The 13,125-nt window shown below is 34.9% G+C and overlaps 1 protein-coding gene and 1 long non-coding RNA gene across 3 annotated transcripts; both read left to right on the top strand.

Annotated features, from left to right (window-relative positions):
• The first annotated feature begins 2,980 nt into the window (after positions 1–2,980).
• LOC116004479 (UBP1-associated protein 2B-like) lies at positions 2,981–6,013 on the top strand. Of its 2 annotated transcripts, XR_004094805.1 has the most exons (3): positions 2,981–4,515; positions 5,247–5,334; positions 5,685–6,013. XR_004094805.1 is itself a non-coding variant. In XM_031244544.1 (2 exons), the coding sequence occupies exon 1, from the start codon at positions 3,086–3,088 to the stop codon at positions 4,502–4,504; it is 1,419 nt and encodes a 472-aa protein (XP_031100404.1). In that variant the 5' UTR covers positions 2,981–3,085; the 3' UTR covers positions 4,505–4,515; positions 5,685–5,928. The 2 variants fall into 2 exon arrangements, 1 of the variants encoding a protein (XP_031100404.1); XM_031244544.1 differs by lacking the exon at positions 5,247–5,334 and having other exon boundaries at positions 5,685–5,928.
• Positions 6,014–8,233: 2,220 nt separating this feature from the next.
• On the top strand, positions 8,234–9,703 carry LOC116004480. Its single transcript, XR_004094806.1, has 2 exons — positions 8,234–8,465; positions 8,885–9,703. It is a non-coding gene; the product is annotated as an uncharacterized LOC116004480 (long non-coding RNA).
• The last annotated feature ends 3,422 nt before the right edge of the window (positions 9,704–13,125 follow it).

Genomic DNA, 13,125 nt, shown 5'->3' with positions numbered 1-13,125 from the left:
GGGGGGGGGGGGGGGGGGGGGGGGGGGGGGGGGGGGGGGGGGGGGGGGGGGGGGGGGGGGGGGGGGGGGGGGGGGGGGGGGGGGGGGGGGGGGGGGGGGGGGGGGGGGGGGGGGGGGGGGGGGGGGGGGGGGGGGGGGGGGGGGGGGGATGAATAGACTCGCTCAACATTTTGAAAATTATTTGCGAATGTTAAGTCTACTCGAAAGGTAAGCTTAACAAATCGTTCAGAGTTTGAATGCACAACATAAATAATTGTTTTAACCCTTTTTACGTTCTTTGTGCGTTTGGTTTGCTTGTTAAAATGTTAAGTTAGATCGTGAATGATATGCAAAAGCAAAGAGAGAGAGAGAGAGAGAGAGGGAGGGAGGGAGGGAGAGAGAGAGAGAGAGTTTTTATAGTGGTTCGGTTGTTAACGAAGCCTACTCCACTTTTCTTTACAACCAGTGAAGGTTTGCACTAAATCCCCTTAGTACAAAAACCACCAATAGATCACCCTTGAACACAAAGACGGCGATGAATTGTTACACTAGGTTTTTCAACTCTTACAAAGTTTGCTCCGTCTCTTTCTACTTCTCCGAATAGAGTTTACAAGTGTTAAAGAAATAAAGTTTCTTATTCTCCAAATGGATGCCTTGGCTTGAGTAGATCTAGATAATCACACTTGAAGCAGTTCAAGACTTCTTTGAATACTAGATGTAAACTTCTACTCTTAGAAAGAGTTTGAGCTTGCTTTTGTGCTCGGATAATGTTTGTAGGAGTCCAGCAGAAATGTTAACTAATATAACACCTCGAACCTTAGGTATTCTCGGATACGATGAGATACGATGGTTGACTTTACCAATTGTCCCTTAACTCCTCGAATGATCTTTCTTATCACTCGGTCTTGATAATACACAAGGGCAGACCCTTCCATCATTCGGTTTTTGCAACCTCTCGGTCTTCAAAGTCTTCGCTCTTCGAATCTTCGTCCAGGTTACTTGGTAATTTATTAAAAGGAGGTTGACTTGGTATCTTAATTGGAAAAGAAACTGAAGTGGTAGTAAAATTTAGGAGGATAATGATTAGCTCCTATAATTAAGAAAAGGCTAACCTATGGTAAATTGAAAAGGCGAAAAGGATGATGATGTTTACTTCTATATTTGGAAAGAAACTAAGTATGAAGATGACCTCTATCTTACAAAAGAGAAGAGGTTAATTTCTATTTTTAGCAAGAGGATGACCCTTGGAAGCAATAATTCAAATATTGCAAAAATTATTTCAACTTGGAGTTGAGATCTAAATTACGAAGGAGATCAAGATTTTTTTGAAGAAATTATATATTCAACAATTCGAATTATTTGAGAGATCAACTAGATTCACTTGATCAAGAAAGCAACAAGTCATCAATTGTTCACATTATTTGAAGATGCAATTTAGTTAAAAATGGTGGCTAGAAGTTCTATTACTGATCAAAGTCAGATTTAGAGGACTTTTGGAAATGTTAAAGATGCAAAATTTCAAACCTATCTGACAAAAAGCCATCAAGTCTTGCAGATCAAGTTGACAAATGCTATCAGATCAAATGGATGATCAAGATTTGGAGATCAACAACGGGTATATAGATTTACCAAGCTATAAATACACATGCAGACTTGAAGATAACGGAACTACGAATTGCAAGTATTGAGTTATACACGTTAGAAATTCAAGTCTGAGAGATAAGAATATTTTTTCCTCTAAACCCATTTATACACCACTCAATGTTAGAAAATGCACAACACAAATATGCAAAACACAAATATGCACAACACAAATATGCACCATTAGGTACGCATCACCAAAAAACACACCACTAGGTATGTAAATATACACCACACAGTGTTAGGAAATGCACCATTAGGGGTAGGGGAGTTATGGTGCATTATTTTGAGTGTGTGGTGTGTTTTTTGATGTTTTTGTATATTTTCATTGTGGTGCATTTTCTAACATTGAGTGGTGTATATTTGTATACATAGTGGTTTATACCGCACCGACCGTACGGGAAGGCGCGGCCCACATTTGAACACACGCGCGCACACGCGCGCACACACACACACACACACACATATATATATATACTAGTTTTTCTTATGCACGTAAAAAATAGGTGCCTAATATTAGTATTTTGTATTAAAATTTTAAATTTATTAAAATTTTAATATAGTAAATAATAATAATAATAATAATAATGTAAAATATTTTTATAAGTTGGATATTATTATTATTATTGAAGAAGATAAAAAAATATATGGTGGATGCATGTGCATAGTAACAATAGTGAAAAAGATAACGGAAGTTATAACGGTAGGGGTGTATTTGTCCAAAATATTATGTAATACAACTTTTATAGCATAATGTACAATAAAACTTAACGGAAAAGACGGACATAAATGAGGGTATAACCTTTGATAGTAAATATACTCTAGGTGTGCTGGGCTAACCATACGGTCGGGTACCATCCGAACCCAACCTAAAAGCGCTCGGTCATCTCCCGTTCGGTTGGGTATTATGGTCTGGGCTAATCGGGTCGGACGTGACCTTGATTGACGGATAGCTGTCCTATCGGGGCCGCCACGTGCTATCTCCCACCTGGGCGGGAAGCTTGGTGGATGCATGTCCGCCACATGCTCGTCATGCAGGAGCGCCGGAAGTCGCACTTTCCCCTCTTATAAATACTGCATTAATAAGGAGAGAGAAGGACTTTTGGCTGGATTCTAAGTTAAGTCTTAAAGAGTGCTCGGACACTAGGAAGGCCCACTGCCAATCCGCCGAGCCTTTAAGCGACTTTATATATCGAATCGGGGCTTTGATCCGTTTTATAATAAGAGATCCTATTTTCCCTTTTAGCTTCGTACCTTCCTATTATACGTTATCAAACCTTCCTTCACATTTATTATGTTTATATTATATATATATATATATATATATATATATATATACACGCACTGTATACAGCAAAATTAGGCTGCTGATTCGTCATATCTATCGCTTTCCTCTTTCTTGATTTTATTTCTCTGAAACCCTTGCCAGCTTCCCCATCTGAGAACTTTACTATTCAGCCTAGCAATGGCCAAGAAGCGAAAGTCTCGGGCTTCACACCAGCCCGAACCTCAACCCCAACCGGAACCGGAACCGGAACAAGTCAAAGTTGAAGAGCAAGAGCAGTCGCAACCAGAAGTTGATCCCGAACCGGAAGCAACCAATCAAGTGGCCGAAGAAGAGAAGGAGCAAGAGAAAGAAGTTGGAGAGCAGATGGAAGTTGAGGACTTGAATGGTAATTCTAATGGTGCTGAAAAGGGGAAAGGAAATTGCTCTGACGACGCTGGAACAGCTAACGGAGGGGAGGAGGAGGAGGAGGAGGAGGAGGATTTAGAGGAAGAACCTCTCGAGAAGGTTCTGGAACCCTTCTCCAAGGAGCAGCTGAAGGTGATTGTGCAAGAGGCTGTAAACAAACATCCAGATTTCATTAAAAATGTTACGGCATGGGCCGATAAAGACCCCTCGCATCGGAAAATTTTTGTGCACGGTCTGGGATGGGACGCCACGGCCGAAACCCTAACCAATGTGTTCGCCAACTATGGGGAGATCGAGGACTGCAAGGCCGTTACTGATAAAGTCTCCGGGAAATCCAAAGGATATGCATTTATACTCTTCAAGCACCGGAGTGGAGCTAAGAAAGCTTTGAAACAGCCTCAGAAGAAGATTGGGAATCGGATGGCCTCGTGTCAACTGGCTTCTTCTGGGCCTGGTCCTGGACCTGCTCCACCTCCTAATACACCTCCAGTCTCTGACTATACTCAGAGGAAGATTTTCGTTAGCAATGTTTCTGCAGATTTTGATCCCCAGAAATTATTGGCATTCTTTTCTAAGTATGGGGAGATTGAGGAGGGACCATTGGGGTTGGATAAGATATCAGGGAAACCAAAAGGTTTCTGCTTGTTTGTGTACAAGACAGTTGAGAGTGCAAAGAAGGCATTGGAGGAGCCCAATAAGATTTTTGAGGGGCAAGAATTGAATTGCTCCAAGGCAATTGATGGTCCAAAGCAAAATAAGAATTTCCATCAACATCAACATCATCATAAGCAGCAACAATACTATCAGCATACAGCAAAGAAGGGAAAATATTCAGCTGGTGGAGTTGGAAGTGCAGCTACTTCAACCGGGCATTTAATTCGCCCACAACCTGGTCCTGCACCTGTGGGATTCAATCCTGCAGTTGCCCCGGTTCTTGGGCAGGCACTGACAGCATTGTTGGCAACCCAAGGAGGTGGATTAGGGATAGGCAACTTTCTTGGAGGGCTTGGGCCTGTGAATCCTCAGGGAGTGCCACCTGGGATGAACAACTCGACAGGATATGGGGTCCAGGGTGCTGCAGCTGGCTATGGAGTTCAGCCAGGAATGCAGGGAGGATATCAATACCCGCAGATGGGACATGGAGGTGTGAGGCCACACGGAGGTGCTCCCTATATGGGGCGTGGTCGTTAGGACTGCAGAAGGTATATTACTCCATATTATTATGTTGTTTATTCGTTTGTCTTATGATATTTGCTCTATACAGTTATCTATAACCTATATTGCCTTACTTTTTGGTAGAAATAGATGGTGGAGCCCTAAAATCATATGAATGTTTTTGATGCATTTGAGCAATCCGATAATAAGAATCAAATTATATGCTACTCTATATCTTGCATTGAACATGCTAAAAACCAAACATAATCTACTAACTTGCACTGGGAATAAAGCCAAAGGCTTAGTAGATTTGTAGTTGACCTGATAGTTTGATGATTTGTATGTAATCTTTTGTTATATTTTTTCTTAATAGAGAACTTGTATTATTATTATTATTATTATTGTTATTGTTATTGTTATTATTATTATTATAGTTACTGGTTAAAAGAAACAGAATGGTTATTATAGTTGTTTTTTTTTCCCTTGAAATAATTCAGCATATTTTTATCAATAATATTACCTAGGATGCTAGAAAACAAAGAGATTTGGAGGATTTATAATACCTCTTTCTATGCAAGTACTTTTTACCAAACAAAAAAAAAAACATATAATAAACATGAAAGAAAAGAGTCCGTTGAATAGAATTTAACAGACTTGTATCTTAGGTTACCCCATAATTTCCACTGCTTTTACATGTCCATTTCTTATCAAGTTTTCATAGTCCTGCCTCAATTGGTCTTCTTAATAATTGTTTGATGTACGCACACTTCTTTCTTAGTATGGAGGAGCCTTTTATGAGTTCTGTTTCATGGATCTAATGACTTCAGTCATGTCCAACTGACCATCATGTTCCCTGCTCTGCTAAGGTAAGTGTATGTTTTGAAGCCAGTTTACTGTCTCTGGAGGTATTAGATTATGCTAGATTGGATAAGCCCCTAATGATGCAATATTGTGTCATGGCTAATGGTTCTCTAATTTTACCAAAAATTAATTGAGGACTTTTACAACTAAACTTTCTTTTATCGTGAATAGACTTTGAGCTAATGTTTGTAGGTGTTTTTCTAAATTTCTTTCTACATATTATATTGATTTTTTTTAATGATTCTAATGAACTAAAACTTTTATTTAACTTTTTGAACTTCCAATACTTATTTGTTCTATGCAAAAATTCTTTTGCAAACAAAAGTTTTTTATATTTTTCCTATTCATTGTGCAGATTCCTTCATAAATCCATCACTCTTTTTGTTTTGGACTGGTGATTCTTCCCAAGTTCCAGGAACAAATGCAAATGACGTCTTTATTGTAACCCTCCCCCCCCCAAAAAAAAAAAAACATCTCTTTGCTTAAAGACCAGAATCTTCAATTTGCATCTTTTATATTGAGAATGTTTCTAAAACTATGTAAAATTTTCACCGTATTTCTTTCTATATTGGATTGAGAAGCAGGTAGGACATCCACTACAATCCCTCCAGAATTTAAGTTTATGTACCTTTTCCAAAAATTAGTTACTGCTCTATCTTTTGAATAAGGCTAAGTTTTATTCCATATTATGCAAGGTACTCTATTACATCTGATTTACTTAATTACTTCTGAGTTCTGATGCACTCTCCTGCCCTCCCCACCCCAAGCAAGGGGTAAAAAAACAAAGAAAAAGATATTCTCAAAGTTGTTAAACTTGTCTGCTGATATTTCTAAGTTTGCTTCTGCCCTGGTTGATTGCATGGAATTAATGATGTTAGTTGCTAGGTTGTCAGCTAACATATTTCACGGCCATCTTCTAACGGCTTATGGTGCAGGTAACTATTGCTATCTCCCGCTTCTATCTAGTTTATGGGTTCTGGCAGTTCACAGTATTTCATTGGCATGAGAATAATCTGAGCAATTGCACCTTGTTTAGGTTTGGTTTGGTTTTTTTTTTCATCGACATTCCACATTTAATTTAAATTCACTTTTTCTTCTAATTCTTCTTTTAATTGAAGAGGGCTGGTGCCTTTGGCCATTATAGAGGAGCTCTCTTTTCTCTTTTCTCATTATCCTAATAGAGAGAGCCCCTTTTATATTTTGTTTGTGGAAGCAATAGTGAGGTGGTTGGATGGTAGAGAGGGGCATAGGGTGTTAAATACAAAGTTTAGAGGTTGTGGGGTTTGCTGTTGGTGGCGATGCCGGAGGTAGATGATGGATGGTTGATGGTGGTGATAACAAAGGAGGGGAGAATGTTGGATTGTGGGTTTTAGGCAGTAGGATGGATGGGTTAATGGTTCAAAATTTTGTATTTATGGGATTTACAATTCAAAAATAAACAAACCCTGGCCAAAGTTGGGGGCTTCTTCTACATCCACTATGTATAATATGCCCCTATCCCTCTATCAATCAAACTATGGTTTACTTACCTCAACCATATACCCCTACCTATTGTCATTATATTATTGTTTTTATAATAGTCAACATATGGTGTATCATACTTGTTCGAATATACCGGTCAGATTGTCTTACTATTTGACCACAACAATCAACCAGAAACCACTCTTGTTCTTGTTTGTATTTCAATGTACCGTCAACCTAAACTCTAATTTTCACTATCAACCATCATCACTTACTTCTGCCCAACATTACCTGCATGCTTAAAGGTTTACTCTTACCACTATTGTATTCTTACCAATTTACATCTTTTGATTCCAAAAAAAAGATTGTAGAGTACTACTTATATTTAAAGGGTTTTCTAATTCAATGGATTAGTCTTTTTGGAATGAGTTCTTGTAATGTATGTAATCGCCAAAACCTGAAGTGAAAAGTATTTATAAAATAACAAGTATTTTTTTAAAAAAATATAAAGAAAATATAAGTATATTCTCAAGAAGTAAATCTCTTATAAGTCTAAATTTTATTGAATAAGAAAAAAGAAAGAAATAAAAATTGCTTCATCAATAAATTCGTTCCTTCTATACGGGACTGGAGAGAAACTCTAGAGACCAAATTTTTGAAGAAGTCAGAAGGGTAGGAGCCCTTCCTTTTTGTTCTCTCTCCCATCCCCAAATTTTAACTCTTTAAGAGAAGGATTTTGCCAGCATGAGTTTATCTTATTGGTTTAGTAGACAATTTTTAGGGAAAGAGACTAAGGTTTGAAATTCGGCAGTAGCAATGTTGAAATTATGCGTAAAGTGGACAAATTTCTTGTGCAAATCGATATTTGGTCATATTTGTTTGAAATTATGCTTAAAGTGGACAAATTTCTTGTGCACATCGATATTTGGTCATATTTGTTGAACTACTGAGTTACTGTGATTTATATCATCTCAAATGCTCGGTCGAACTAGAGTTGAGGATCCAACCTTTTAGAGGAAGAAGAGAGAAGGATTTTAATTGGTTTCTTCTCGGTCTTTTACTTGGAGAGTTCAAAGGCTGTGGTGGCGTGAGAGATTTTGGTTTTTGGTGAAGAAATTAAGGGTGGGTAGATGGTGAATGTGCTTAGAGCATCCATAGCAGTGCATTTTTGGAGGTTTTTGGAACAATGCAAAAAAAATTGGAATGGTTTTTTGTTGATGTGGGGTGGGGTTTTTTGGGGATTGTTTTTCTTGCAAGAATTCATTTTTTATTGGACCCACTGATTGAGAAAGAACAAAGGATCGGCTTGGATCTCGCGTGTTGAAGACGCAAGCTCCGCTGATGCATCTGCAGTTTCTGCAGTTTGTTGCGTTATATATATATATATATATATATATATATATATATATATATATATATATATTTTCTCACTCTCCTCTCTTTTTTTAGTGGCACCTAAAAATTTTTGTAAAGTTTTCAATTGATATGGATGCTCTTAATTGTTGGTTGAAAGAATAATTTTTGCCTCAAGCTAAGGTAGGAAGGTGGCGTTGATGGGGTTAGAAGATTGGAATGTGTGGTGGCAGAACTCAGAAGCAGCGATGAGGATGAATGGTGGCAGCCTGTATTTGGTGATCTATGACTTCACAATCATTATCAATGTGACCCTTAACACGTAATGGAATAAATGTTTGTTTTTAATGTATTATTATATGTTATTTTTAATATATTAATTAAAATAAATACATTTTTACTATACCTGGTTTACATTGTAATGTAAATGATTCATTTATTTGTAAAAAAATTGATATTTTTTTTAAAAAAAAATTATTTATTATAATTTGCAAATACTCTGTATATAAATACTAAATGATATTTCATAGTAAAATATATTTGATTTAGTATAGTATTTAATAATTATGTAAATTATTTTGATAATTAATGTATTCAAGTTAAATGTAATTAGGTAATTGATTTAGTAATTAAATATTAATTAACATAATACTTGAAGACAAAAACTTGCGTGAGACGGGTCAGATCTTTTATAATATGGGTCAAGATGTGGCGCACAATCTCAAACTCTTACCTTTGCAGAATGCAAACATATGCCCTTGCCAGGGTCGACTCCTTCGCCAAGCATAGAACATCCATTGATCGATTCGGCAGAGAAAACCCCACTTGTAACGACAAGTTCCTCTTCTGAATCTCACCCGACTTCATCTTAAGTGAAACCTCTGGTGTCACGTTCGAGTTCTACATCGTTGCCTATATCAAGGATATTCTGGTTGGATCTGTTTGTTTTAAGGATATTCTGCCTGCATCAAGGATATTCTGGTTGCATCAAGGATACTCCGCCGGAACTCCAGCCTTTATAGCCGCCCAAATAGAATGCCCTTCTGGAAGATTCCACGGCGTCCTCAACATGAGCTACCAAGTTCGATCTTGCGATGATCGGAGTGTCCGCAACTTTTTTCCACGACTTGATGTGGAAGAAAGAAAACCTCCTCTACTGTCATCGACGCCTGAGCGACATCAGATCGAAGGAAATCCATAGATCATCCTAAGCGACATTGTTGTCTGATTCTTAAGGATTTTCTCTTTCTATAAGTATGTGTTTCTGGTTTCCTAAAGATTTATTGATTATCGCCATTTTGAGTAGATTTTAGAATCGTCATTTTCGATTCGGTTTAGCTTCGGTTATGGTTACTGATTTCATTTTGATGATCATGTATTGATTCATAGCTCTATGTTTATGTAGTCTTTGGATTTGTGTAGCTAGAGATAGTGTTGCTTACCACAACCACAGGACGATTGCTTTTGGAGATGATGTTATCATTGTGGTGTAAGTTTTTTTGTTATGATTGAGCTTTTGTCAATCTTCTTCCTGAAATTGAAATTAAATGGTTGGCTGTGTATTTAATACTTTAAGACTTAAACACAATACTTTATAGCCTAAATATAATACTTCAAAGCCCAAAACTAGTATACAGATATATTTAATACTTTAGGTCTTAAACACAATACTTTACATGCTAAATGTAATATTTCATAGCACTAATTTAGTATATAGTTTAAGGTAGATATATTTAATACCTTTAGCCTGAAACACAATACTTTATAGGCTAAATGTAATACTTCATAGTACTAATCTAGTACACGGTTTAAGTTAGATATATTTAATACTTTAAGCTTTAAACACGATACTTTATAGCCTAATGTAATACTTCATAGCCCAAATCTAGTATACAATATAAGGTAGATATATTTAATACTTTAAGATTTAAACACAATACTTTATAGTTTAAATGTAATATTTTATAGCACTAATCTAGTACACAGTTTAATAAGGTAGATATATTTAATACTTTAAGCCTTAAATACAATACTTAATAGTCTAAAGAGTTAATTCCATTTTTGGTCCTAGATTTATAGGAGACAATCCACTTTTAGTCCTTTTTTTTTATTAAAACATCCTCATTTGGTCTTAGTGTTATTGTGGCATGACCAATTTTAATCCTCCATCAACAAAATCGTTGAAATATCGTTAAATACAAAGTCATTTCAATCTTTTCTATACAAAGTATGTTAAACCGCTATATTTTTTATGTTTATTTTTTTGAAAACATTCATAATTGAAGACCGAAATATCCTTGTATTTAACGATATTTTAACTGATTTGTTGATAAAGGACAAAAAATGGTCATGTCACAATAATACTAGGACCAAATGTGGATGTTCTAATAAAAAAGGACTAAAAGTGGATTGCCACCTATAAATCTAGGAGCAAAAATGGAATTAACTCTAGTCTGAATGTAATACTTCATAACACTAATCTAGTACACATATAATTTAAGATAGATATATTTAATACTTTAAACCTTAAACATAATACTTTATAGTCTAAATGTAAAATGCAATGAAAATGTATGAATATGAACGAGTTTAGTATATTTTGTAAAATGTAATATAAATTTACATTTTTATTCTTACGATAAGTGAGAGGAGTTTTAATTGCCTATTAATTTGGAAAAAGGTTGGGATTAAGCCCAATATATACGCAGAGCGAAGTAGAAATGCGCATTACAGTTGGATCGATTGTTTTTTACTTTCCGCAGCGACCAACTAGCCAAATTATAATTAATACTATGACCCAAATTATATAGACCCGACCCATAGAATTGTACAAAATATGACCTGTGAGACGGTCTCACACAAGTGTTACCCAATACTTAATGGTTTAAGGGTAATATGTTCTTAAAAGATTAAAGCATAATATTTTTTACCTAACTTATATTATAACTAGACAAGAAAAAATAACCCAATGGGGTAGCTTAAGTTGCAAGTGAGCTCTCTTTGTGGGGAGGAATTTCGGGAGAACCCGGGTACAATTCCCACAAGTTAATTCCATATGAGAGTCGAGTAAACTGACTTAATTATTGCGAGGAAAAGAATAATTAATTTTCTTTTTAATTTTTTAATATTGGAAAAAAAAACCGACTTTGAAACGTTTTATGTATCCATCACAAGCACCAATTATTGCTATAGAACATATGTTTGCCTTCAGCTTTTCCCTTATCTTGAAAGGAATGAGAATCTTTTGGTTTTCTTAGGTAATCTAATATTGGTTATTATTATTCTTTAAAAATTCTTATCCTCTATTTTGAAAAAAATTATGCATCACCATTATTTAGGTGAGCATATTGTTTTATTATATTTCTTTTTTAATTTTTATTTAAATAAATGTAAAAATTGTTTATATATAGAGAGGGGGGAAAATGATCATATGAGAACTTGCTCTCAGGAAAAATAGTTAAAACTAGTTGGGGTTTTTCGAGTATAGTGGAACCGCCATGTTTAGTCCTCAACTTTCAAATTTATCTATCTGTGGTTCTTCCGTTAGTTTAAGGGCAAAGCTAAGACTAGGGTTGGTTAAAAATTTAAAAATTGAAGGAACATGAGTGGTTAATTTGAAAGTTGAAGGACAATGATTGGTTAAATTTGAAAGTTGAAAGACTGCGGATAGTTAAATTGAAAGTTTAGGATTAAAAGTGGTGGTACCACTATACTCAAAAGACTGTAGTTGTATTAACTCCAATACTCCATGAGAAAACTAAAACTAAAACTAAATTTGAACCTTACATCTAGAAAAATTGCACGATTTTGGTGATTTTTTTTTAAAAATGCAGTGACACTTTTGCAAATTTTATAAGCTTTAAAGTGCATTTTTCAACACTATACAATGCACTTTTTAATACTATAGAGTGCACTTTTTAACAATATTGTGTGGATTTGTGGACAATCTTGAGAACTTTGCAAAAAAAAACTTTGGGTTTGATTTGGGGTTCACTTTTACTGCATAGGGTTTATTATTTACAATTTAGGTTTAAAATTTAATTTTTACGTTGATATTTTTAAAAGTTATCTAGAAATGCACTATCTATTACGTAGTATTAAAAAGTGTGTTGTATAGTGTTAAAAGTTGCACTGTAATGTTGGTGAAAATGCACTATATAAATTTAAAAGTACATTGTATAGTGTTAAAACTTGCACGGTAAAATTGACAATAATTATAATAATGCCACCGCGTTATTTTAAAATTTGATCTTATTCGTTCAATTGTTATAGATGTAAGGTTGAAATTAGTTTTTAGTTTTCTCATAGGGACATGTTCTCATGGGATAGTCACCTATATATATATTAGTTATCACACGCGCGTTGCGTGATTAAACCAATGCCCAATGCGTATTTTTAAATTAGTGTTCCTTAATTGGTTAAAGTAGTCATATAATAATGAGAGAGAGGAAAAATGCTAAATTAATAAAAATCAAAGAAATAGTCTCGACGCTTATATATTTTAATAAAACATAACAAAATTGTAAATAGCTAAATTGTCCAGCCCACAGTTTGTGTGTCAATATCAATTAACTTTACGCATTTGTCATTACTAATATCCTTGTGTCATGGAAAATATGTTCATAAAGGATGTTATGAAATAATATAATGGAAACCACAACATAAATTCAAAAACCATAGATTATGGAGTTAGGAGTAACTAAAATGTATAGATTATAGAGGAATATAATGAGAACCACAACATTACATACAAGAATACAAGTATAGATGAATAGATTATACAATAGATATATTTACATAACGATATTGAAGTTATACTAATTAATGAGTATGCATATATATATATATATATATATATATATATATATATATATATATATATATATATATATATATATATATATATATATATATATATATATATATATATATATATATATATATATATATATATATATATATATATATATATATATATATAT

The sequence above is a fragment of the Ipomoea triloba genome, chromosome 14 (assembly GCF_003576645.1).
Source record: "Ipomoea triloba cultivar NCNSP0323 chromosome 14, ASM357664v1".
NCBI lineage: Eukaryota > Viridiplantae > Streptophyta > Magnoliopsida > Solanales > Convolvulaceae > Ipomoea > Ipomoea triloba.
Note: the sequence above shows the minus strand (reverse complement) of the source record. Positions and strands in the feature narration are given on the sequence as shown.

What these genes read in the sequence shown, in the direction of transcription:
- LOC116004479 (XM_031244544.1), top strand. Translation starts at nt 3,086, where the DNA reads ATGGCCAAGAAGCGAAAGTCTCGGGCTTCACACCAGCCCGAACCTCAA.